The sequence below is a fragment of the Patiria miniata genome, unplaced genomic scaffold, assembly GCF_015706575.1.
Source record: "Patiria miniata isolate m_02_andy unplaced genomic scaffold, ASM1570657v1 HiC_scaffold_5, whole genome shotgun sequence".
Classification (NCBI taxonomy): Eukaryota; Metazoa; Echinodermata; class Asteroidea; order Valvatida; family Asterinidae; genus Patiria; species Patiria miniata.
Genome location: NW_024037072.1, coordinates 24,420,226 through 24,447,307, shown reverse-complemented (window position 1 = coordinate 24,447,307; position 27,082 = coordinate 24,420,226). Strand labels below are relative to the sequence as shown.

Here is a 27,082-nt window from a genome sequence, read left to right as displayed (position 1 = left end):
AGTGCAAAGTGAACCCTTTGAAAATGCCCCGAAAAATAAGAAAATAATTTTCGGACAAACATCTGGCTGGGTTTGTAAGTAAAGATAATAATGATTTATCAGAATTTATCAAGTTTACAGAAATTCTTAAATGTTAATTTGGAATTTTCTGAGATTTATTCAAGTGCGCCACGTTAGGGAACACTCCGCCAATTTGTGCCCAATTTCCGGACGCGACCGTCTTTGCATGTCGGATTACATTTTATGAAACCGAAATTGTTCACAGAGGTTAAATAGCAAGCATTAATAAGGTAAAAGTACCAGTATTTCACTGCATGAATTTGAGGTTTATCAACAAAGAGGTTTGGCAACACTACACGAGGAAAGTTGGATAAGCTTCGAAGTGCGCCACGTTAGGGAACACGACTATATAACTCTATGAATTGCGCACATTCCATACCAGATGTGATTTCTGTTTCATTGCGGACCATGTGGACGAAATTTTAAGCGTCGCATATATAAATGGAATCCGACGGGAATTGTAAATTTACAACACAGATATGTTTAACAGAATTTCCTTCATTGTAACGCTTTTCAACGAAAAAAAATATCTCTAAACTGGAATAAAAGAGTAATGAATCAGTCTTAACGGCCGTTTCAAACCTTGCAGAGTCATGACAGTGATGACCCGCAGGTCACAGGTCAAGCAAAATCCAACCAATCAGAGCGTGAATTCATCAGAGTATCCCAGCGTCCTGTGAACGTCGTCTCAAATGATGCATCATATGTGTTTGCAGGGTACGAGCGAACGGCCCGCCAAATAGTCTGGTTCCCAGACCAAAAGATTCCGACTATTCCTGATGAATCTCATCAGGAATAGTCGGAATCTTTTGGTCTGGGAATCAGACTACCCGCCAAATACCAATTTCAAAAGAGCGCGCTCTATCGGTTCCCTTGGGGCAATCAATAGCATGGTGCCATGTTTACAATTATACAGGTTCGTTACAGCGTTGGGAACTCTAGGGACACGTCTCATTGTGAACGTCGCACGTGGCAACCTCGTCCCCAGGGTGTCGATCAGTACGCGCCCACCTCTACCTGCTCTAGGAAACGCGGTTGGAAATTAAGTAAGCACTGGGGACGAGGTTGCGCACGTGGTGATTTCGAAGTGTCTTTGCTGGAACTTATGGAAGCTAGTATAGTATTTTCATCGCCCAAAGTTACGTACTTGATAGGTTAAGAATGCCTCGTGAGCCTAGAAACCACTGTTGTATTTGCAGAAGAGGAGTAAGTTGTAGATTTTGTTCATGTAGGGTTTATATAAGGATGATATCAAGCCTTGATTTTGCTTCAAGATGAGCGGCATGGCGATCTGTGCTCATCGTGTACTATAGCCCCATAAATGTGGCCTATTTACTGGGTAGCCCCATAATACTGGACTGCCTCCGTAAACATAGGCCACACATCCACATGTACAAAAATCGTGTCGACCTTGCCAAATTTTGATTTTCACATTTAGGCTTAGTTTGTAGGATTTTTTTGCTTTAGAAGCATACTCACCCACTTTATAGGCTAGTCAGAAAGTGCTGCCTTTTTCAGATGTCTAATTTTTGTGAAATTTCATGTTGAAATTTTGATACGCAAACGTGTAAAAATTAAAAATGAATCTGGAAATTTCACGAAAAATATACATCTGAAAAAGGCAGCACTTTCTGATTAGCCTATAAAGAGGGTGAGTATGCTTCTAAAGCAAAACAAACCTACAAACTAAGCCTTAATCAAGTTAATGTGAAAATCAAAATTTGGCAAAGTCGTTACGATTTTTGTACATGTGGATGTGTGGCCTATGTTTACGGAGGCAGTCCAGTAAATAGGCCACATTTATGGGGCTATTTACTGGGTAGCATAAAATGGTACGACTGTAGAGCGCGTAATGAATATGCATGACTATGACGTCACTAGAAGCTCATGAGTAATATATCACGCACGGTACTGATAGATATACATGTAGATGCACACTGTATGTGCTGCATCGATCACTTACCGATGATATCACAATTTTAACAAGTCCTCTTTCTACTGTACCCGCGCCGCCACCCTCTACTGTTGCCCCACTTACCGATCTGCCGATGATCATCAAGTGGGGCGACACGAGAGGGTGGCGGCGCGACAGTAGAAAGAGGACTTGTTAAATCTGATGATGATCATCGGTAAGTGGGGCGACACTAGAGGGTGGCGGCGCGACAGTAGAAAGAGGACTTGTTAAATGTGATATCATCGGTAAGTGGGGCGACACTAGAGATAGTCCAGCGGATATGTGACAAAATATCGATGAATTGTGCACTTTTGCATAAAAGCGTAAAACTTGGCACAGATGTTTATATTCATGCGAGAAAATGTTTTAGCTGTGGAGCCATCGCAAATTTACCCTTTTAGGGGCGTGGCATCCATTTAAAAAAGGGGGGCGGGACTTGTCGTGCCCGCAGTAAAAATGGTTTTTCCCACTTGTTACAAAAGCAGGAAACTTCACAAAGACATAATTATATAGATTATTAGTGTTTTCCAGATTCGGAGCCACCACAAAAGTACCTTTTTAGGGGCGTGGCAGCCATTAAAAGAAAAGGGGGGGTTTAATTATTATGCCCACTTTGGAAAACATTGTGCACATATTTCATGAACGAATAAAACGTCCCACAGACGTTTATATTCATGAGAAAAAAAATTCCAGATGTGGAGCCATCTCGAACACACCCTTTTAGGGGCGTGGCAACCATATAGGAAAAAAAAGGGGGGCGGGGTTTTCATTATGCCCACCCTGGAAATATTGTTCCCACACTCATAGAGAAATGGAACTTTCCACAAACATTGACATTCATGAGAAAACAAATTCCAGATGTGGAGCCATCTCGAACACACCCTTTTAGGGGCGTGGCAACCATATAAGGAAATAAAGGGGGGCGGGGTTTTCATTATGCCCACCCTGGAAATATTGTTCCCACACTCATAGAGAAATGGAACTTTCCACAAACATTGACATCCATGAGAAAACAAATTTCAGATGTGGAGCCATCTCAAACACACCCTTTTAGGGGCGTGGCAACCATATCAGAAAAAGGGGGGGCGGGGTTTTCATTATGCCCACCCTGGAAATATTGTTCCCACATTCATAGAGAAATGGAACTTTTCACAGACATTGAGATTCATGATAAAAACAATTCCAGATGTAGAGCCATCGCGAACACACCCTTTTAGGGGCGTGGCAGCCATATTGAAAAAAGGGGGGCGGGGTTTTCATTATGCCCAACATGGGAAAAATGTGCCCACATCTCATAAACGAATGAAGCTAATTTCCACAGACATTAATACTCACGAGATAAAAATCACACGTGGAGCCATCGTAAACACACCCTTTTAGGGGCGTGGCAGCCATAATAAAATGGGGGGGGGGGGTAGTCATGATGCCCCTATAAAAGAAAGTTGTGCCTACCTTTCATAAATGGATTAAATTCCACTCGGACAATACATTCATAAAAATCTTCTTTTTTTTAATGTGAGGCCATCACAATCCTACCCTTTTAGAGGTGCGGCATCCATTTTTAAAAGGGGGGGGGGTACTCAATATGCACAACGTGGAAAATTTTGACCGCGTTTCATATAATAAAATCCACCTCAGATAGCTGTTTAATGTGTTGGAGTAGGGCCGCCTTTATAGTTGGAATTTACTGTTGACAAACCCTTTGTTTTCTTACACTATGCATTCTTGCCTCATCTATATTAACCCAGTTACTGGTTCTTTAGTCTGAAGAATTATTGATAACCTTTCAACTGCATCAATATCTGAATTAGGGGTATAAACTGGGGTACCTCAGTTAGTCCTGGAAAGACTAGTGTTACTTCTTCAAATACATTGTTTCCCCTGCCTTTTTTTCTGACAGACCAAAAGGCATATGCAGTGTCGCATCTATATAACGTATAATTTTTTTTAATGGATTTGGTCGGGGTAAAAAAAAAACACTCATAAGAGCTTGATATACCATTTTTAAGAGCACAGAGGGGTTGTGTGGTGGGGGTACACAGATTCATTGAATGTGAAGTCATAGTGGACGTGTCCACCACTTTGTGAGGCGAGTACATCGTGTTGTTACCCAATCTGCTGTCAATGCGGCGCAACGGGTAAGGGGTAGGGGGATTTTACACTCCCCCGTAAAAAAAAGGATTTCCATGGCCCTTTAATGTTAAATGTTAAGGGCTGCCATTGTGTGCTGTGTATTTGTAATTATGAAATCACTCTGGAATTTAGATGTGCATGATAATATAGGTGCAAGTACACACATTGAACAATATAACACAGGTTAGCCTACCGGTACTTACCCATGCTCTTTGGGGTAAGTCATTGTATTACCAAATAATATAGGTTATGGGCCAATCCACATTATAAGAAATCAACAACAAAATATAAAAATTGCAATTGTGGGCACAGTGAGTAGGCCCCTCACACCTCTAAAAGGATGAGTTTGCTGTGGCTCTACATAAGAACTTTCTTTTATAGGGGGATCTTGACTACCCCCCCCCCCCCCCCATTTTACTATGGCTGCCACGCCCCTAAAAGGGTGTGTTTACGATGGCTTCACGTGTGACTTTTTTTTTCTCTTGAATATTAATATCTGTGGGAATTAGCTTTATTCGTTTATGAGATGTGGGCACATTTTTTTCCCATGTTGGGCATAATGAGAACCCCGCCCCCTTTTTTTCAATATGGCTGCCACGCCCCTAAAAGGGTGTGGTCGCGATGGCTCCACATCTGGAATTGTTTTTATCATGAATGTCAATGTCTGTGGAAAGTTCCATTTCTCTATGAATGTGGGAACAATATTTCCAGGGTGGGCATAATGAAAACCCCGCCCCCCCTTTATTTCCTTATATGGTTGCCACGCCCCTAAAAGGGTGTGTTCGAGATGGCTCCACATCTGGAATTTGTTTTCTCATGAATGTCAATGTTTGTGGAAAGTTCCATTTCTCTATGAGTGTGGGAACAATATTTCCAGGGTGGGCATAATGAAAACCCCGCCCCCCTTTTTTTTCCTATATGGTTGCCACGCCCCTAAAAGGGTGTGTTCGAGATGGCTCTACATCTGGAATTTTTGTTCTCATGAATATAAACGTCTGTGGGATGTTTTGTTCGTTCATGAAATGGCACAATGTTTTCCAAAGTGGGCATAATAATTATACCCCCCCTTTTCTTTTAATGGCTGCCACGCCCCTAAAAAGGTACTTTTGTGGTGGCTCCGAATCTGGAAAACACTAATAATCTATATAATTATGTCTTTGTGAAGTTTCCTGCTTTTGTAACAAGTGGGAAAAACCATTTTTACTGCGGGCACGACAAGTCCCGCCCCCCTTTTTGTAAATGGATGCCACGCCCCTAAAAGGGTAAATTTGCGATGGCTCCACATCTAAAATATTTTCTCGCACGAATATAAACATCTGTGCCAAGTTTCACGCTTTTATGCAAAAGTGCACAATTTTTTCACATATCCGCTGGACTAAGAGTGATATATTACTCATGAGCTTCTAGTGACGTCATAGTCATGCATATTCATTACGCGCTCTACTGTCGTACCATTTTATGCTACCTATTTACTGGACTGCCTCCGTAAACATAGGCCACACATCCACATGTACAAAAACGTGTCGCACTTTGCCAAATTTTGATTTTCACATTTAGCCTTAGTTTGTAGAATTTTTTTGCTTTAGAAGCATACTCACCCTCTTTATAGGCTAGCCAGAAAGTGCTGCCTTTTTCGGATGTCTAATTTTTGTGAAATTTCATGTTGAAATTTTGATACGCAAACGTGTAAAAATGAATCTGGAAATTTCACGAAAAATATACATCTGAAAAAGGATAACAATCGATAACCATGACGTTGCATGAGATGTCGCATGAGCCGGCCAATGATAGTGCAATACGTCATTATGAATATTTATTTTCTCATGAATATTTAGTTTATTTCAATGGATACTTCAAATACGTCCAAAGATTGATCATTGCAACAGCGATCGTGCGCGGCCTAGCGGTTAAGAGTCTCGTGTATCAAGCAAGCGTCAGAGGTTCGAATCTCGATGAAGTGAGTGACTGATTGATATAGAAATTAAAGGGAATATACATCATTTGCTTTTGCTGTAATTTTCAGAAATGGATGGGATTGGGGGGTTGGAAATATAAAGCAAATATAGTTACACTGACTTTTTGGAGGTTTTGGGTTCGAAAATGCTATAAAAACCAAGAAAAACGATCATTTTCCTGTAGTCTGGTTCCCTGACTCCATATAAGAAGAAACAGAGCAGTTTACATACATTGGGGAATTGTAAGGTCAGGGAACCAGTCTAGCTGGCTCGTACCCGTTCATAGGTTTGTAATCGATTGCAAACAAGTGCGATGGTCAATTGGGGCCAGTATTTGAAAAAAAGCCAGTTGTTTCCAACGCTGATCGGCCGATCAGCGTTGGAAATTGATACAAAAATACCACTTTTCTTGAAAATGACAGTATACCAGGTGCCATAATTTTACAGGATGCTTTAGACTGTCATTTACCAACATCCTATTAAGGTATTTCGCAAAAACTTGGTAGTTTTATTTTTCGATGTTTGCAAATGTTGTATATTCCCTTTAAGGAAAGGAGAGGGTGAGAGTAGAGGAGGGAAAGTGGAGGGAATAACCATAAAAGATGTAACTTTTGGCGCTAGAAAATTAATTGAAAAGAGTGGTGATCGGGTAGCCAATTTTTTTCCCAGAAAACAAAAAAATCAGGGAATTCGAAGACAAAACAGTTCTTAGGAGTTGACAGGACATGTGGGGTACATGAATTAAAAAACTCGGCACTCGGACATATTGCAGCTAGTTCAGCATGTTCAGGGACTGCGGTTAAGGATCTCTTGAAAGTTCAAGGCAAACATGGGCGTCCAAAGGTTTTTGTTAGGGTTCCTGTTGCTCAGGTTGGAAGCTCTACATGTACAAAAGAGAGTCTCCGTAAAAGGAGTCAATTGATCGAAAAGGTAGACAAACTCATATCTGGCAGCATGTTTCCTAGTTCAGCCTCAAGTGCTGGTTCACAGTCAAGCTCTGGTATGACTACTCCCTCAGTGGCAGGAACACGCCCCTCAACCCTGGTGTCGGCTTCTTTGGATGATGTTGCTGCTCAGCGCGCATGGAATATAAAAAAGAAAAAAGAAGAGTATGCAACAGCATCCCAAGCAGCTGGCTTGAAAATTTCAATCAGTGGGTTACGTAGCCTCATGCCAGAGACCATGTGGGTTTTCCTTAAGAAAACACTGGAAAAAGAAACCGGGCACAAGTTGTTGGGAACCCGACAAACAATGAGATCTTCATCAGAACATCCTGACGAGTTTGAGTTTGGTTCTTTTCAGGGTAGTGGTGGGAGCACTCTTCACTTTAGTCGGATCAAGGGTGTTGCAAATATGATAAAACACATTGTCACAGAATCTGTTGAAACAAATTTGATTGCGAAAAGCTTTGACGATGCTTTATGGCTGCATGTTTCTGGGGATAAGGGCGGTAAAAGTACTAAATGTGTCATCTAAGTTCTGAATGTCGAGGACAGTCACTCTGTCAAATCTGTCAACTTGTTGGAAATATTCGAAGGTGGGAAAGATGACGGGGTCAACATTGAAACTGCATATTTCAAGCCGGTGTTTGAGGAACTGCTGGAGATCACTGGGGACATCTCAAGGCTGAAGCTTCCAAAACCAGAGATTCACGATGACCTCTTCACAAATGAAATGATTCAGGCAGGGGTGGATGAGAAATTAGATTTCATTCCTCTGAAAAAAAAATTGATCACAATAACAAGTTCATCAGCCCCGATTGTAGGTACTGTATTCAACATCTGCTCATAGGCACTGAGGGTCGAATCACAGAACATGTGTCAGCATTGCTTAGGGTTGGGGTTGCAGATGTTTGAGATTGTCGAGAAAAATGCGCAAGAGTTGGACAAACAAATCCTTCACAACTAAGGGGACGCATAATGCTGTAGATGATTTGTATGCACGCGTTGCAGATTTGGGTAAAGAACACAATGATTTGTGCAATTCCAAGGGGGAACTTGAAGATGACCTTCGGGCCAAGCATGACCAGGTTGCTCAGGTACAGTCAGACAATCCTAATCATTTTTCCAAAACAGATCAGAAATTCAATGACAATAGTGCAGTAGCTAAGAATTCTAGGAAGCAGGTTCAGCAGCTAATTGGTCAAATTAAGAGTATTGACAGAAGTGTACGAGGCATTGACAAAGAGTTCTTTGTAAGTCTGGTTTCAATAACAATTTTATTTCTTATTATTGTTATATTCTCACACCTGCAGCAATATTTAAGAAACAAACGCCTTCGTCACCGATACAATGTCCTGCTCTGTTCCATGCTCCACTGAGATTCTTTTATATCCAACTGAGATTACTCTTTTTCTAGGGGTGGGGATTACTGTGAGTGAGGCTTTTATGTTTTTGTTGAAAGCTTGCCTTGTTCATTGTAATACAAAATATGATCTTTATCAGGTTCGTCGTACTTTGTAGGCATGCCGACTAGACTTTTGGTTCAAGCTGCACTTTCGGTCGGAGTTCGCCAGTGGCGCACCTAAGGGGGGTCTCGGGGGGCTTCCCCCCCAGGGTTTTTTTTTGGTAATTTTTTTTTTAGGCCCAAGAAGTTGACCTGTGTATGTCATGTATGTGGCCTATTTTCGAGGAGTATAATACAGGCATGCAATTTTTCCTCAGATCAGCTGATTTCCTCTTTTTTTACTTCCAATGTGTGCCATTGAAAATAGAAAAACACTGTACAAAGTCTGGGAAAAATTTGAATTTCCTCTTTTTATGTGATTTGAAAACGGTCCTCGAACACATGATTGTACGTAATACAAGAGACAGATAAACATCGATGCACATTGTGAATTACATTTCAGATGTGTTGTTCCCATTTATTGGGCCAGACGTAATCTATGTGCCCTCTGTAGATGACGAGACATCTGGGGAAGTGCCCATATCTATACCCTTTCCCTTCTTGGGTCGAAACTACACCTCGTTCTATGTGAGTTCCAATTGTATTGAGTTATTTGTAGCGATGCTAAACTAATGTATGCAGGGTGAGTAAAAGGAAAGGAATCCCAAATGGTGCCTTCTATTTTTTGAAGAATTTCTGCATGCAGCGCTTTCCAAATGTAGGATATGAAAGCCCAATTAAATAAGCTTTCTTTTAGTGAAAGAATCATTCACGTCCTCTTCGAGTTATGGAATTGAAAACAAACACCGCTTTTTGTATTCTTGTCCACGAATCACATCTAAGGTACGTGGTATTCAGTCAAACTTAAACCATGTCGTAATCCTCAAATTGATATCAGAATAATCTTATACATCCCCTGGGTAGGCAAGTAGTAGGCAGGGCAATGCTATAAACTCTTAACATATAAAGCATGTAATTTTAACATTTGAAGCAGCATGTTTTTAAATAAATGTTATGATAATCGACAGTTACCATTGTTATAAGAGGGTTCTTTGTTTGTGATTCGTGGACAAGGTTAAATAAAAACGGTGTCTGTGTTCAAAACTCCATACTTGAAAAGTACATGAGCGATTTGAATGATTCTTACACTAAAAGAAAGCTCATTAATTGGGCTTTTATATCCTAGATTTGTAAAGCCCTATATGCAGAATTTCTTTTGAAAAATAGTGAGGAACCACTTGGGTTTTACTCACCCTGTATTGTTCCCAATATAATTTAGACGAGTGATATTAAAGGCGAAGAAACGAGAAAAAAAACATGAGGTGTAAACGAAACATATACATCTCGTAGTTAAACTCAACCCAACATAATGAACTTTTAATTTAGGAAAGTTAAGAAAAGGATTCAAATTTAGTTCCCTAAAACAAGGCCGGTCAAGACAGGTGTTTTCGTTTTGTAAACCCCTTGTTTTCTGTACACCTTAATGAAACTGAATCAACTTTTTCTTTTGTAACATCGGAAGATCACCAGACAATAACAATATTTTGGATCATGGTCGCTTACTTACATAATAATCACAATACGCAACCTTTTTCGTAAAAACCTTTTTTCAGGTGAACACAAATGGAGTGATTTCATTCAATGATGGCCTAACTACGTTTCCAAGCGACCCAATACCCTTGATGAAGGAACCACTGATTGCAGTCTTCATGACCGACATATCGACCGGGATTGTGGGCGCCCTAAGCTTTCGTCAATTCAGTCTGCGGACACCCCGAAATGAGATGTTGTTCTGTGAAGCAGATGAAACAATCAGAGAGGTCTTCCCTAGTCAGTCCAACTTCACGACATCGTTGTTGTTGATTGTCACTTGGTACAGAGTTCCGCCTTACTCTTATCAAACAAAGGTAGTTGTGAGTAACGTCTATTTATCATTATGGGAAGCGGGAGCTGGTAGCATCGAAGATTGTGCACACTAATGGACAATATATGGTGCTTTTCAGGGCGATACATGCGCAAAATTAAAAAAAAAAAGCACCCACAACGGCCAATGGGACAAAAAAGGGCACGACTTGCTTTTAAAAATGGCACTGGCTACGCCTATGTCCTTTAAAACTGCCTCAAGCAACACAAGTGATGCAACTTTCATTCATTACTACAGTAGGTGCACTGGTATACATATAGTATACATGTACATTAACTTCCAATGTAATGACTTAATCGTTACCTTCGTGTATTAGTCAGGTGGCATATGGTCGGAATCGTGACCGACTGGTCCAAAGCACCAAACTTGGCAGATAGATTCTTATAGCCCTAGAGAAGATATTTAGAAGGGGTGACACCTGAAATTCTTTTGGGAAGGGTGCCTAATTTGCATTAATCGTAATCCCTGTCGTGTAATATATTTATTCCCATATTTGGGTATATTTTTATTTTACTATTTTTTTGAAAAGTGTATTTTGGTGATTCTACTTGCATATTCTTACTTCAATAACATTTTGTAAAACATATAAGTGACTGAATAATTAGGAGGACATATTAAAGAACCAAAATTGCTACTATTTTACCCTAAAGTTCCTCAGATATCATCAACGAGTCTCGCCAAACGTGGGTATCGATGAGCTTCAAATTCACAAAGTTACTTACTGGCATAGTTACCCTAACAAAAATAAGTGGGAAATCAAGTGAAAATTGATAACATCTTGATGTTTAGCCCAAAAGACCCCAAAAGCGGAGAAAATGTGGTGTCCGTAAATTGGGCTAGTACGGGAAGGGTAACGTTGGGACTTGAACAAGTTCAACGAAATCCCCCTAAATAAGAGATTATTGTTGTTTACAATAATTTTGTCTACGCCAAAACGTTTTCTCAACAATAATTTTGGGAATTTCCTTGAACTTGTTCCAGTGTTCCACGTTAGGCAACCCTTCACCTACTTGTTAGCCTAATTTATGGGCACCTCGTTTTTTCCCAGTTTTTGTTTTCTGGGCTAAATATCACAATGTTCCCTCACCGAATTTTGTTGAAGAATTCCTGTTTTATTTCTGTTTAAAACACGTTTTTTCCCTGTTTTTTGTAAGAAAACAGGAATAAAATACATTTTTTCCCTGTTTCCTGAAAATGAGTATGTTCCACCAACTGTTTCCTGGCTGTTTTATTTGATGACATTTTGTTTTTATTCTGTTTTGTTGTGCCTCACACAACAAAACAGGAGAAAAACATGTTTTAAGGATGTTTTTAATAATGTTGCACTGTTCTTTTGCTGTTTTGGTGGAGCTTAAAACAATATTGTAAGCTAAATGTCTGTTTTAGTACTGTTTTTGGGGGACTTAGAATTTTTTTTGAAAAGTATTGGGCTAACCAATTGGTACATCAATGTCCAGACTGTTTTTTCCTTGTTTTCTGGTTGTTTTCGTTCTGTTTTCTGGAAAGGCATATGCTACCCAGAGTGCACTACTTCCTTTGACCTTTGGTGACCTCATGCATGTACTGGATGTATGGAAAATTTTATTTCAGTTACAATTTGAATCAGTACTGCAGTGGGCATAGGACAGGCAGACATGTAGTCAGGAATAATTGCATCAAATTTGTGATTGTACTCTTTGTCTTTTGTACACAAGTAGCTATCAGTATGTTGGGTTGGTGTTGTAGACAACTATTGGATTAGTATCTGTCTGGTTTTATAGCCAGTACTTTGAAATTTTGATGTGAGCTGGCAAGTCATGGTGTGTGTAAATTTATGCCTGGATTGTTGCATGCACGGATATGCAAAGAGAATGAGTGCAATTATCATCAACCATAGTTGCATGGTAAGTTTCTGTATTTATGCATGTACCATTTGGATTAGCTAGATAACACAGATTGAGTTGATCTTGTTATTTTCTGCCATTTTAGAATGCTGTAGGTATAATCATTACGGCAGCCTGCTTTCACATGATTTTAAACTGCTATTGTTACAGGATTCTTATCAACAGCTAGTTGACTATGCATGGTTCCCTGACCAGCAATTTATCCTTAGTTGTTTTTAAAACAACTATTTTTCAAAAACGGTTTTCTTTTAATAACCATTTTTGAAAAAGAATTGTTTTTTAAAACATGTTTGAAACAGGAATAAAACATATTTTATGGTTCAAAAACCAGGTTTGAAACATGTTTTTAAACTGTTTTATTTTTTCCCTGTTTTTTGAGGTGGCGAAATCCAACCAAATAAAACATGTTTTTCAAGAACAGATTTGTTTTTAAAAAACGTGTTTCAAACAGAATCAAAACATGTTTATTTTCTGTTTGAATTCGATGAGGGTTATCATTGTTCACATGATTTTGCATAAGGTTTTAATAGGGTAACTGTACCAGTTAGCTACTTGGTGAATTTGAAGTTCATCAATGCTGATGTTTGGCAAGACTAATTGATGATATCTGGAGACAAGGTAAATGCGCGCAATTTTAGGGCATAATAGTAGCCATTTTGGATCGTTACTATGTCCTCATAATTATTCAGTCACTCATATGCTTTGGAAAATGTTATTTAAGTAAAGATATGTAGGTAGAATCCCCAAAATACACTTTTCAAAAAAATAAAAAAATAGAAATATACCCAAATATGGGAATAAATATATTACACGACAGGGATTAAAGATTTATGCAAATTAGGCACTCTTCCCAAAAGAATTTCAGGTGTCACCCCTTGTAAATATCTTCTCCAGGTCTATAAGAACCTATCTGCCAAGTTTGGTGCTTTGGACCAGTCGGTCACGATCTTGACGAAAATTAGATCTAAGCCACCTGACTATATAGAGAGCAAACATTTGTCATGACTGTTCTTGTGATACAGTATGTATAGGATACCTTTAACTAGCTGCCAAATTGAAACTTCCAAAATTCCTTTCTGATAATTGTACTTTGAAATAGCTATGGGTTTACGTACGGCTACCAATTCTTTTTGTTATTGATTTCAGGAAAACACATTTCAAGCCATTTTAGCGACGGATGGTTTTCGGTCCTTTGCTGTGTTTAATTATGAAGACATACAATGGATCCATGCAAGAATGTCTACATCTTCAGATTTCGCACAGGTATAGAATTACAAAAAACGTTACACGATATTTTACATGTATCTAAATCAACATGCTACAAATTGTTGTTTATTGTTGCTCTGATTTTCGCGAAGAGGTTGACCATAGCATTGGCAGAGTTTCGCCACTATTTTTGACTCATAAAGCATAACCATTAACTAGAGATTTTGAAATGCCTGTTCAAATCGTATCCAGGTTGGCTTTGATGCGGCTGATGACAGCAATTTCTACACTATCCCTGCATCATTTACAGAGGATACCCTCTATGTCCATCAAGACTCCAACATCGGCATCAGAGGGCGATGGGTGTTTCGTATCGACCAACCAATTGTGGAGAGTAAGTAAATTCCATAAAGACACAAGCAATAGAAACATTTCAAGTAAAGGGAAACATGTTAGCACAGTGATTTGTTTCCTGTTTTTGAAAATACATATATGTTTCTGGGATTCCAATCCCTTACAGGCTCAGGTGCGGTTCTAGAGCCCATCATGACGGATCCAGCTCTTTAGGAGCCGACCCGACCAAACCTACTAACTGGTCGGGTCCTCCGCATACTTTTGGAGCTTTTCTAAAGGGAGAGTGCATGTGTGCCCCAGGGGATTAAGATTGTTATCACCACTAATCCTATAATGAGTGTGATAAGAGATCCTGCCTGACCGATTCAGCTTACAATTTGGAACTAAATCAGGGATGTGATTTCTCCGGTTTTATCCGGAAATCCGTTTTTTGGGGCCTCAAAAGTCCACCAACGTGAATCGTGTGAATCCGTTGAGAAAATAGGGGGGTAGAATGTGCTAATTAATTATTCATAATGAGTTTTGCTTGCCGAAATATCCGAAATTTACTTACGAGTTACGGACATAAACTTCGTTGATCGATATGTATGCCGCACGCACATATTGAACACCCAATGTGAGAACGAAGTTGAAGACCATGCGGTTGCCATTAGTGCGATTATGTGATTTTTCGCTCGGGGCCGAGGTTGTGGTTATACAGGTCTAGTTCCTGTGTCGGTACTTGAGATGCACGTGTTGTGCTGGTCAGGTGTGCAGACGAGTGCAGCATGGTACACTGGTACCCTTCGCGCGCTAACAGAATCAATGCTATGATGAAGGATCGGAACCAGTATACTCACGTCACAGGTTCGTTTTCCGTGCGGAATCAATCGGCCGAAGTTGGATCGTAAAAATAGTAAAACGACCATCGATGGAGAAAGAGGATTTCTGGAAATTAATTCACAGAACGTGATCTTCATTTTCTGTGTATGTATTTTCCATGAAATGACGAGATTGCAAAGCTCGAGCCTGTGGAGAAACATCGTAGCGTGTTTCTGCAGTCCGGCAGAATTTTCGGCCACACGGGATGGGCCGTTCACAGTGCAGCAATCCACACTGATACTGCGCCGGGCCGGCCGTGTGTACGGCGCGATGTACGGCCGGCCAGACTGAATGTTTGCGGCGATAGCGGCCATGATGTACGTTAAGCATAATTGTGGAATGACCCACCTCAAATATATTTTTAAGTAGGTGAGGCAAGTTTTAATCACTTTTGATGGCTAGTCTTGATAATTTTTGTGGCGCAAATGAGAATAATCCAGGCACAAAATACATGGAATATAAACGATTCCTTGCTTTACTACAAATATAGAAATGGTTAAATAATTTTTTCCAACAATACTACCGACGCTATTTTGATAGGCATGTTATCGGAAGCAGAAGTGATTAAGTTTACAAATTTGATTTTTTTTTTACAAAAAAATTACAAGATCTCCTCTGAAATGCTCTAAAATGCACCAGAAAGCTTCTAAAGTTCAAAAATTTTCGGGGCCCTTTAGCGCCGTGGCTTCGCGGGTTGTTGTATCACAACAAAAATTCCCCCACAGGTTTGAAAAAATCCTGGGGAGAACAGCATGGTTCTCAACTTTTGAGTACAGAAAGAAACTTTATTAGAACAAGAGTACATTTTAACAAATAAGGGAAAATTCTTTATAAAATTACAACAAATTCTGCTTCAGAATTTCAGAGGAAAGTGCCCAGTAATTGCCTCAGATTGCACCACAGAGCATCTAAAATCAAAAAATTTTCCGGGGCCCTTAAGCGGGCCCCGGACCACACGCCGTAATGGCTTCGCGCTTCGCGCTCGCCGGGGTTTGCACTTCATGCATAAAATTTTCAGGTTTTTTTGTTACAGACCAATCACATCCCTGCTAAATACCTTGATATAAATTCATATAAATAACTTATTATTTACGTGTGTGAAATGTTATTTTGTTTTCTTTTTTGAACGGTTACATTCCATAAGTAATGACAGAGAACGATTATTAACGCTGGTCGTGATTTTGTTTTCATGTCCATGTGGTCATATTGAAAGTAGTTCCAACACTCACCCAGCCAGCTGTGTTGTCCACAGGAGGTTGTTTATTTAAGTGATTAGGGGGAATATCTTGCTGGACATGGGTGAAGTGTGTTTACTCAAGGACTTCCCACTGGGGTTGAAAAGTATGTGTGAATCCATCTAGGTTTTCTAAAGGGCTGTTCACGTAATGAATTTAGGGGGCTATATTGCGCAGGGGTGGATCCAGATATGTGTGCAGGGAGGCCTGCTGAAATGTAGACCACTTTTGTTTTCCGGACACTTAGGCCTCAGCAAATTAAAAAAGTGTGTGTGTGTGTGGGGGGGGGGGGGGGGGCTCGTACCATATTTTCAATGGGGAGCGCTAATATAATCCTACAATCATGCACATATATTATATAACATATTAGTGTGCAAACGCCCCCTTCTCACGTCTATTTTTTTAGGGGGCAGACTATTTGCATGTGCCGTCATCTAACATTTGCTTCTGCAATTTTTTTACGGAAATTGGGAGGGGGGGGAATGCTAGACAAAACAGCCCTGCTTTTATCCATTGGGTTCCGAGACCCTGTCTGATTCCTAAAATACGATTCCCGCATTTCCTCCTACCCCTAAAACTGCACATGTCCAAGATCTCTTGATAATCAGGCCGTCTGAGCTACACTGCCGCCGTACATTTATTAAGGAACCCCGGGTTTTATTACTGGAAGAATAGTGATGGTATAAAAAAGATGATTACAAAAATATATTTAAAAACTTTCGAATTCTTTTGCAGTTCCTGGTGTGAATTCATCTCGGAATGCTAGTGAGATCACTAAAGTGTGTGCTACCCCAGGTAGGTATCATCACTGTTCAGTCTCAGTTCGACTAATGATTTTTGGGTTTTTCTTCAGCTACTCGGGATACCGCTAGGGATCATCGCGGTATGTGTTCGAAGCACCATTTTTACCCATTTTTTTTTTTCATGTCTAATCTGAAGCTTTGAGGATTTTTTTTAAAGGGAAATATAGTCCGAATTTCAGTATGTTGGAATTCATTTCTTTTTTCCCCCCAATTTGTTAAATATTTTTTCCCCTCATGTTTTTAAGAGAAGTAAAGTCCAAAACGTCATGCGTATGTTGTTCGGGGCAAAACAATTCGCCTTCGGGCAGGCTGACAAAAATACATAATGCACTGCGATGGTGATTGGGGACAAGACCGGAATATGCTAGAGTGGAACAGATAAAGTTCGGAATCATGAAGAGAATGTTAGTTAACTAAAGCCAGTTTTAGTCAACTAAAACAGTGAATCAGTTAAAAAGGCTTATTCTTCTTTCTTTTTTTACCAAACTTAGATGGAAGTCAGTGCTTAGCTGATGGTAATCCTCAAGGATGCACCTGTTTGATTTCACCTCCTCAGTGTTCATGTTCGGAGGGATTCTTTGGCTTAGATTGTTCAAGTAAGTTTTTAAAAAAATCTCATCTTTTTAACAGCAAACAGTTTGTACTCCTTTTCCTTTAATTTGCCCACAAAAACTTTGGAAACCTGTGGCCAGAGTCGCAACAAGTCACTGATTTTTGTGACTTGAGTCGAGTCGAGTCAATTTAAGAAGTGGCTCGAGTCGAGTCGGGTCATTAGGTCAAGAAGGTCGAGCCAAGTCAAGTATTTAGCTCGAGTCATTTCGAGTCACAAATATTTAAACACTATACAATATTAAACTAAACACAAAAGAGAAAGCACTTTTTTGGCTTTTTTAATTTTACATTCAGGCTATTACATGTGATGACACAACATTTGACTCTTAATGAAAATAAAAAGGGGGTGCCAACTAATCGCCATCCAACTAATGTGGACACTGATCAAACTGATTTTATTTTTGAGACTCGAGTCTTTTTAGCCTTCCTCGAGTCCACTCGAGTCGAGTCATTCTGATTAGGGACTCGAGTCGAGTCGAGTCACCGAAAATTGTGACTCGAGTGAGACAGGAGTCGAGTCATTGACTTGAGTAATTACAACTCTGCCTGTAACAGCTGACAAAACCTTTGCAGTCTTCACCGATGTATGAACAACTTGCACGCATTTAAAAATACTCAGAACTCACACAGGTATTCAAGCTGCACAGACAAATGATGATCAATGTTTCATCTTTCATTTTTCTTTTCATTTTTTGGTGGGTTGACCGTTGACTTTTCGAGATTTTCTCACCCAAAGAAGACGACCCCTATTTTCCCCAAAGCGGAAAAGTAGCCATCTTGAAAAACGATCCCTCCACAACATGGCAAAATAGCGCCACTTTCGAGCCCAAAAGCATCCAAAATGCTCAGAATTGGAAGCCCCAGGTCCGGGCAAGAGGTTCAGTACCATATCTCTTCAATTCCCTAATTTGATGGCTCTCAAAACTCTCTAATATAGAATATTTTGAGGGTATAACTTTTATTCATGAGCTCGGCGGACGGATTTTTGGCCTATTTACAGGCGTGCACCCCTACGCTCAGCGCATGAAAATGACACGAAAACAGAGCCCTCATTGCAAACTTTTGTCAGTAAAAAGAAAGAACGTCTATGTTTCTCACCAACTCGCTACGCATTTGAAAGTTCAGAGTATTACCTGTAGATTGGTTATTTTTAACAACATATGATGCACGGGGGAAACGGGGCTTTTTCCACTCCAAAAACGGGCGTAAAACCTCAAAATCGGCAAAGTCAATGGAGGTCAACACGATTATTGATCATTTTCCGGTGGGTTGTCTCACTAAATTGAATGGCACAGTCGTTCTCTGTATCCCACAGACTCAACTCGTGCTTCTGAATAAACTACATGAAATATTCTTTCCACACATATAAGAATTATTTTGATTGGAAGAGTGGACGAAAGGGCTTTTTTTGCTTCCAATCGTGGAACGTCTCTTTTCTAGACCATGACCCGATTATAATATGCAACGTGTCTCTGTAGTCTGGCTCCATGCATAATAACTACGCGTGTATTAATTGGTAGGTTGAACGGGGAACAAGGTCAGGCCACGCGTTCGTCTCGCCTACATTATTAGAAGCTCCGTTGGAAAACTGTTTGTTTGCTCTTGATAGTTTGTTTTTCACCAATTCAACGCCTTAAAACTACATTTTCCAGTGCATGAATATGCCTTCATACCATAGGTTTTTTTTGTTATTTTCATAACATCCTCTGGATATCGGCAAAAGCAGTCTTTTTGCAGTTCATGTTTGTCGGACCATTGCATATTAGTCCCTAGAGGGGTGTATTTGTGCATGGTTTGCGTTATCTCGCCTTTATAGTACAGTCTATATACGTATCACATTTTTAAGTAGTTTGCTTATCAAATCTTGTATTCAGACCATTGTTTGATGTGCTGAAGAAAACATGAGTACTTTTTACATTATTGCACGTCGGGTTTCAGGTAGCTCATCTTCACACTCAGATTGTGAATAAAGAGGCTGGATAGAGTCATCGTGTTTTAGTCAGGTTCACACATGATGATATAGATTGCTGTGCTTTTGTTCCAGGTATCCTTTTCCCTTTCGGCTTTGGAGACGAATTAGTTCTCAACAAGGATGATGGCAGTTCTGGCGAAATTCCAATTCCAATCGAGTTTCCATTCTTCGGTCGTGATTTCAATTCTCTATATGTAAGTGCTAAGTATTTTTTTTCTTGACAAAACGGCAGAGAGTGGTCATCGGTACGGTATTCCCTTAAAATCATTTTTTCCCCCTCCAAAGGTGAATACCAATGGACTAATCACATTTGTGGAGGAAAATACCGGCTACACCCCTACAAGGTTTCCTCTGGCCGAGGACATTCCCGGGCTGGCAGTATATTGGGGTGATGTAGACACAGGAGAATATCACCCTGGAAGCATCATGTACCGTCACCGTCTCCGCAACTCCACAAGGGATGCCATGCTGTTCCTTCAGGCGGACGAAATCATCCGACAGGTGTTTCCAGGCCTGTCGGACTTTTCATCGACATGGATGCTTGTGGCAACGTGGCACAAAGTAGCTTTTCATGATGCTGACGATAATGACGATCCTGCTGCAATTGTGAGTTGCATGACAATCAAACAGGTCCACTCGATAGTCCAAAGGTTCAATAGTCCGAAAGTTTATTGATCCGAAGGGTCCATAGTCCGAACAGGCACATTTTTCATACCCTGCGGTTCATTGGTCCGAAAATGAAACAACGTTCGTTAATCCGAACTCGGACTATCGAAATGTATCGAACCTTCGGATTATTTAACTTACTCTCTTTCTGGACTTAAATTCGGACTACAAACCTTCGGACTAACGGACATTTGTACTAACAAACCTTCGGATTAACGAACCTTCCGACCATCAAACTTTCGGATTAAAGAACCTTCCGACCGTCAAACTTTCGGACTAACGAAACTCCGGATTAATGAACTTTCAGACCATCAAACCTTTGGACTAACGACCCTTTGGACTAATGGACCTTCGGACTAACAACCTTCGGACCATCGTATCTTTGGACTATCCAATCTTCGGACTAATAAGCCTTCGGACTATCGAATCTTCGAACTATCGAGCGGTGATCCAATCAAAATAATACAGGTCACAATTTTTAAGCGCAGATTCAAATATACTTGAACGTCAGTGGGTTTGACAGGGAACTCGTTAGATTTATCTCTGACTGCTGACTGGTCGATTAGATTTTTTTAATTGTTTTTTTGTGTGTGAAAGGCTTGTTTTGATGACTTTAAAAATCGCTGTAGCTATTTGTAACTAAGTCGACCGCTGCGAATGCGTCATTTATCAACCCAAAAGTTCTCGGTATTTACTTCCCTTAAAAAAATCCTCTCGAAATGAAAAATGATCTGCTTCAATTAAAAGCAGGATTTGATATAACACACTACAATTAAGAAAAAGACATATTTTTGGAAACTAAAAAAAGAGTTCTCATCGAGATTTATACCTAGCTGCACTTTCAGCACGCAACCACACGTACACTCTTAAAAATACGTGGTTATTTTTTCCGTGGTCAAATTTATTTGACCACTTCCGTGGTTGATTTGCAAAAAAATTGACATCCACTTGGTCAATGTAGTAACCCCGAATAACCGTGGTCAAAAAGCATACACTCACGCATGCGCACCGTGCGCGCGCGCGCGGCGCGGAAATTTCCACTTCATTGTCCGCCATCTTTGTTGCTCGATGTGCCGATGTTTCGTGGATCAGAATCAGCTTTTTCAAACAATGTAAGTCAGTTTTAATATTTATTTCGAAGTAATACAATACTTTTCATTGAGTAAAAACGCCTGAGCCGTTAAGGTCTTTAATGGAACGCCGAAAAAAAGGGAAATATATTCGTTCAAAGTTCCGCTTCTGTGCTGCTGCGGGTAGGCTAGGCCTATGTTCATGATGGTCAACCATGTCAACAGCGATTTAACATACATGACATAGGCCTACATGACATAGGCCTAGCTCGTCATTGATTTAACGTACGTTACCGTCATGCATAATGTGCCTCCGCATTGACAGTTGAACTTACGTTATCAGCGGGCAAATTATTCCATTTTGAGTGCCTCGTTTACCAAAATTTGTTGTAAATTCAAGTGTAAGAACTGTCATCGTAGCCTACTTGGCCACAGACCTGACGTACAAGCCTACTTGGCCACAGACCTGACGTACAAGCCTACTTTGCCACAAACCTGACGTACCTGACGCTCGTACGCGAGCCAGCTCGTACGCGAGCCAGCTCGTACGCGAGCCAGCTCGTACGCGAGCCAGCTCGTACGCGAGCCAGCTCGTACGCGAGCCAGCTCGTACGCGAGCCAGCTCGTACGCGAGCCAGCTCGTACGCGAGCCAGCTCGTACGCGAGCCAGCTCGTACGCGAGCCAGCTCGTACGCGAGCCAGCTCGTACGCGAGCCAGCTCGTACGCGAGCCAGCTCGTACGCGAGCCAGCTCGTACGCGAGCCAGGCACAAGTAATGGACATGCAGGCTAGGCTTATGTGTAATTTTAGTCAGTGAAATGGTCTTCCATTGTCCCAAGAATAACATTTTTGACAAAAACAAACTGTGTTTGTTTTTATTTTCAGCCCTGGCTGACTGGTGACCATTCCTGCAATGATCTGGATGATTGACTGATAGATGCGTCCAACATCATGAAGACAACCTGTAGAGGGCCAGCTGTCATGCTGGTTATTGCATGCTGTTCAGCTTGTGTTAATGCTACTAAATTTAAGGTAATTAGTCTTCATGTGTACAACAATGAGGTTTTCGAATTAGTCTTACGACTGTGGATACATTCTGAACATCAATGAAGTAATTTTGTATCACAAACATGAAAATTAAATGTACACACATGTTAACAATGCACATGTAATTTTTAGATTAAAAAAGTGAATTACTGAGTGAAAGTATTTTGTCTATCAGTCATGCAACTCAAATTTCAAACTGATGCAACAAAAACATTAAATTTACTTCCAGAAGTATTTATTAAGTTCCCTTTTTTTTTTAAACTTTAGGTGTCCAAACAGTGAGTGAATGTCAGCGACAACCTTCAACACGAGGATGCAAACCAAAGATAGACGGGTCCTACAGTGTTCAGTCAGTCCAAACCAAACTCTCTACTGCAAATAGACCTCACAAATTTTGTTTCATTTTTTTTTTAAAATTTAGCAGAAAATACTTAAAGAAATTCTAATTATTGACTGAAAACCATTTTTGTTTAATCCTGACATCTTTGATTATGTGGATTAGGTGACACAAGTGTTAGCTTTTGCGTACTTGAGATTTTTAAAATGTACTGAAAATGTACCACAATCATTAAGTAATTGCAGCTACATGTACAACCTGACAGTTCATTTTCAATGATTACAATACATACATGTATGTACCTCAATGCTGTATTTTGTGCAAGTTGGTTAAAATAATCAGCTATATAATAGACTGGTGAAACAAACTGTTCACACCATCAATTTATTAATGAAAAACATCTGTGTGCTGTTAAATTGTACTTGTAACATTTGGTGCTCATATGTCTCTAAAAAAATGAAAGAATTGTTTGTACTAAGAGAGTCAACTGCATTCATTTAAAAAAAGTTAACAAATGTATAAGGATATTCGGAATTTATTAAAGAAAAATGTGTATTGAAGATAACGCACTCTTAAAGCATTCATTCTTATGTCTAAGTTTCCCTTCGTTGAATTTTAGGTGTTTCATTTTAAGTGCACCATTTCAGGATTACTTGTAGAATTTTTTAGTCCATGATTTTTTTTTTTTTTTTTTTTTTTGAACACGAAATCGGGTTGCGAAATTTTAACAACGGGAATTGGTCAAAATGGCTGACCACGGCAATGGGGTTAAATTGACCACGGAATTGGGTTAAAAATATGACCACAATGGGGTCAAATATCGACCAAAATTCGTGGTTATTTATACTGACCACGTCAGGTGGGGTCGTTTTGACCACGGATGTCGTCGGTGCATATTTGACGACGGGAACGTGGTTAAATATGACCACGACGTGGTTACTTTTTAACCACGTATTTTTAAGAGTGTATTTATCCCGTTGAGCTACCGAAGTGTCACTGTAGGAATTTAAAACCTCATACATGTCATGTATATTCGTGATGTTCCGTTACTGTAGCCGTTGAAAACGAGTTATGCTTCCGTTAAATAGCCACTTCAGTGAAAAAAAAAATCATTTGCGTTTAAATTCCAAGCACACCTCCGTGCTTGCGTGTAAGCTTGAATATAGCACGCGTGAGGTATGCTCGGGATTTTCGGGTCCGAGCGCCCGAATTCCAAAGACTGAATTGGATTCACGTTGTTGATGCCCTCTACTCCCTTGGTAGTCTTGGTAGTCTATGTAATAGACCATGAGAACAGATTCGCTGATTAATTATGCAAGACAACCGCCTCTTTTCCTCTAGGTTTTGACCAATCAGCAGGCACTTTCTATGTCGGATCGTCGGTCATTCACCGTTGTCGCGTCATAAACTTGGTTGAAAAAAACCTAGACAAAGCAAACAATGCTGTGGTCAGGCGCTCTGTATTATGTATCGCGATACGCGCCAAGCTTTTCTAGGTAGTATATATGTTAGTCTAAAGGTAGTCTGGTTCCCAGACCAAAAGATTCCGACTATTCCTGATGAATCTTAGGTGAGGTAGCCTCCGGTAATAAAATGTATTACAATTTACATCACGTGACTAAAACGGGAGGAATTCCTCCTTTTTCCGAACTGTCCGAAGTTTGCCGAATTAATTTCGTCGACAATCGGATAGTGTCCGAGTATTTCCGAGTATAATATAGGTTTCATTAACTGCTAATTGCTTATTAAAAAACTTTAAAAAACTAGTTGATAATTAATATCTATTGCTTTTATTTAGAAAACTTGAAATTCAACGACGATTTTGCACTCGGATCGTATACGAGGGGCGAACTTTTTGCTGCGTCATGCACTAGTTTGAATTTGACAACCGTTACCGGCATTTTCCAAAACGCGGCGTGGTCTCAATTCGGCTCCGCCTGCTAACAGTGCTGTTTGGGTGTCCAACTTTGAAGATTCCAGGTTAAAAATAGTCAATGTTTTTTTTTACAGAAGTATTAAACTGTATATCATAACTGTATGATATATGAAGCAAGTGATTTATTTTTAAAAAAAATTATCGGAACATTAACAGCTTTATGTGATAAAGCGAATTCGGAAACGAAGTCGAGCTTTGAAAAAGGGCCGTCAATGTCGTCATGTATATTTTTAGCCACGGAGGCTGCCTGACCTACAGTTTAGACGTGTAGACGTCGTAGGAAATTGTCAGGTCGGGGAACCAGACTAGTCTAGAGGCTGGATGTTGTTATTGTTTGTACGCGATAGCCCGCCGCGACGGCCGCCGCACGAGGGCGCTATCATGACCAACCAATATCGCCCACGAACCCGTAAGAACAACGTCTAGACCACTTGCTATTGGTTGTGTAATGCGCGCGCACCTGTTTGGCCTAATATAATGCAGCGTGCAATTAAAAAAATCATAGGAGCTCCGAAGCAAACTCTCAAATTTCTTCCAGTAGGTTTAAAGCTGCAGCAAGACTTTTGTGCAATTTCACTGGTCAGCTCTTTTGTTGTGTTTAGTATGTGTGGGGCTGAAAATGTACCGTAATTGCCTGCAGAAGTCGCGCATGCGCACTAATTTCCCCCATTTTCAGGGGGAGATTTTAGCAAGTGATCTAGACGTTGTTCTGACGGAATCGTGGGCGATATTGGTTGGTCGTGATAGCACCCTCGCGCGGCGGCGCGGTGGGCTATCGTGTACAAACAATAACAACCTCTAGCCTCTAGACTATATAGATGTAGGCCCTATGCCCGACCGTATTTGTATCACAAAACATAGCATTCGAATTGACCAATCAAACACATCACATTTAGTCCCGATTTGGGAATGAAATGACGTCACAATTTAGTAGAATCGACTCCGATTGGCTGAGGCTTGGGATCGCATCGGAGACTGGGCTCCGGTCCATGGACATTTACGGGTGATACTCGGACTACAACCACGGCGGGTTACAAGAACAAAATCTAAATCCTTTCATGTACCGAGACTATCGTTAGGCTCTCCAGGATCTTTCATAGAAGACAGACTTATTGGACGCGATGGCTTTAACGCGCTAATTGTCAGGGTCCGGCTGCTTTTTTGGGAACAAAATGCATGTCCACTAGCTCCTGGACCAAGACCAGCCTATGTTGACGGTTTCAGTTGTGCACAGGCTGTCGGGTAGTGTAGATTGTGGCTTATGGTGGATAGTATACATTTTTCATGACTTTGTATACGAAAAGATGGTTGTGTGAAGATAGAAATGTATCTGTAGACCTCCAGATCGCCCGGCCTTGTTGCTATGTGGTTTCCTGTCTTGATACAGTTCTTTGTCTTTCTCCACAGTTGAATACATTCCAAGTTGTATTGCTGACGAATGGTGTGCAGTCTTTTGCCATGCTTAATTACGACAATATAACATGGACCACGGGTGGAGCATCTGGTGGAAACGAATCTGGACTTGGAGGGGATCCTGCGCAGGTACTTCAAAAGAACAACAATCCAAGAAGATATTTATCTTGGTTTAATCGCAGCACACCTGTGCGTAAAATTAGATTGTCCCTGTTTTGCCCTTCCCCCATTTTACATGAACGGTTGCCAGGAGTCTTTTCGGAATTTCATATGTCACTGCTGCTTGCCATTTTGTCAAACTTAGGTTGGTTTTGATGCAAGTGATGGCATCAACTACTATGAAGTACCAGGTTCAGGGAGTGACGACATTGTCAACATCGATGGCAGATCAAACATTAACACAACAGGTCGTTGGCTGTTCCGTATTGACCTCCATGAAATACAAGGTAGGCCCACGTGAGCATTAAAGGTAACATGTTTCCAGCCTCCAAGGAAATAAACGGAGGGGGTGGTGAGGATATACCTTATGAACGTTTTGATTACGGGGATGGGTCATAAGATTTTCTCTAAAATGCCGTATTTCACGAGTGGTTTTCGTTGTCAATCCATGAAATAACACAGGACCAGTTGTAATCAGATGTCCGACCGCCGATGCAGTCAATGTAACCAGCGGGAGTGGTTTGGGCAGTGTAACATGGACTCCTTCCCGTCCGGTGGCCGTGAAAATATCCGATAATACGCCTGTGCCAGCTTCATGCTCCATTCCAAACCCAAGTGGTGGTGATGACATCATAGTGACTTCAGATTACCTATTTCCAGCTGGCACAACAAGAGTCACCTGCGATGCTCCGACTGCAACATGTAGATTCGACGTGGTTGTCTTTGGTAATATAATCTATTTGTGTCTCTTATACATCGGTCGTTAGCATTTTACAGGGTGCATAAAAAAACGAAACCGAGATATTATTGCTAAATGTGAATCAAAGGGAGATATCTTCTGTTAGGGTTGAATCTCCTCTTCAAAATGACACCCTAGTCATGTCATTACATTCATGGTTGACTGAGCAGTGCCCAATTTTATGAAAGGGTCTATTTAGAGATTTGCGCCACTCTTCTATTGTGGTTTTTGTTGTGTCAATTGTCACAGAGTGAAAGGCTATGGTTGTCAATCAAGGCAGGTGGGGAAAAAGAGATTTCACAATGGCGCAAGTCTCTAAATGGACCCTTTCATAACATTGGTCACTACTCAGTCAACCGTGAATGTAAGGACATGATC

The 27,082-nt window shown here is 40.5% G+C and overlaps 1 protein-coding gene and 1 long non-coding RNA gene across 2 annotated transcripts in view; both read left to right on the top strand.

Moving 5' to 3' along the window:
• Window positions 1-1,150: 1,150 nt before the first annotated feature.
• Window positions 1,151-27,082, top strand: part of LOC119741303 — a 77,945-nt gene continuing 52,013 nt past the window's right edge. Inside the window, exons 1-12 of the mRNA XM_038217054.1 lie at window positions 1,151-1,266; window positions 8,951-9,075; window positions 10,101-10,394; window positions 13,441-13,557; window positions 13,753-13,894; window positions 16,686-16,745; window positions 17,245-17,349; window positions 19,410-19,531; window positions 19,623-19,943; window positions 25,801-25,935; window positions 26,111-26,252; window positions 26,428-26,691. Coding sequence (XP_038072982.1) covers window positions 10,170-10,394; window positions 13,441-13,557; window positions 13,753-13,894; window positions 16,686-16,745; window positions 17,245-17,349; window positions 19,410-19,531; window positions 19,623-19,943; window positions 25,801-25,935; window positions 26,111-26,252; window positions 26,428-26,691 — 1,633 coding nt within the window. The 5' untranslated portion in view covers window positions 1,151-1,266; window positions 8,951-9,075; window positions 10,101-10,169. The remainder of the gene's footprint in view (window positions 1,267-8,950; window positions 9,076-10,100; window positions 10,395-13,440; window positions 13,558-13,752; window positions 13,895-16,685; window positions 16,746-17,244; window positions 17,350-19,409; window positions 19,532-19,622; window positions 19,944-25,800; window positions 25,936-26,110; window positions 26,253-26,427; window positions 26,692-27,082) is intronic.
• On the top strand, window positions 21,030-22,595 carry LOC119741095. The gene is made up of 3 exons (XR_005272715.1): window positions 21,030-21,115; window positions 21,959-22,105; window positions 22,388-22,595. It is a non-coding gene; the product is annotated as an uncharacterized LOC119741095 (long non-coding RNA).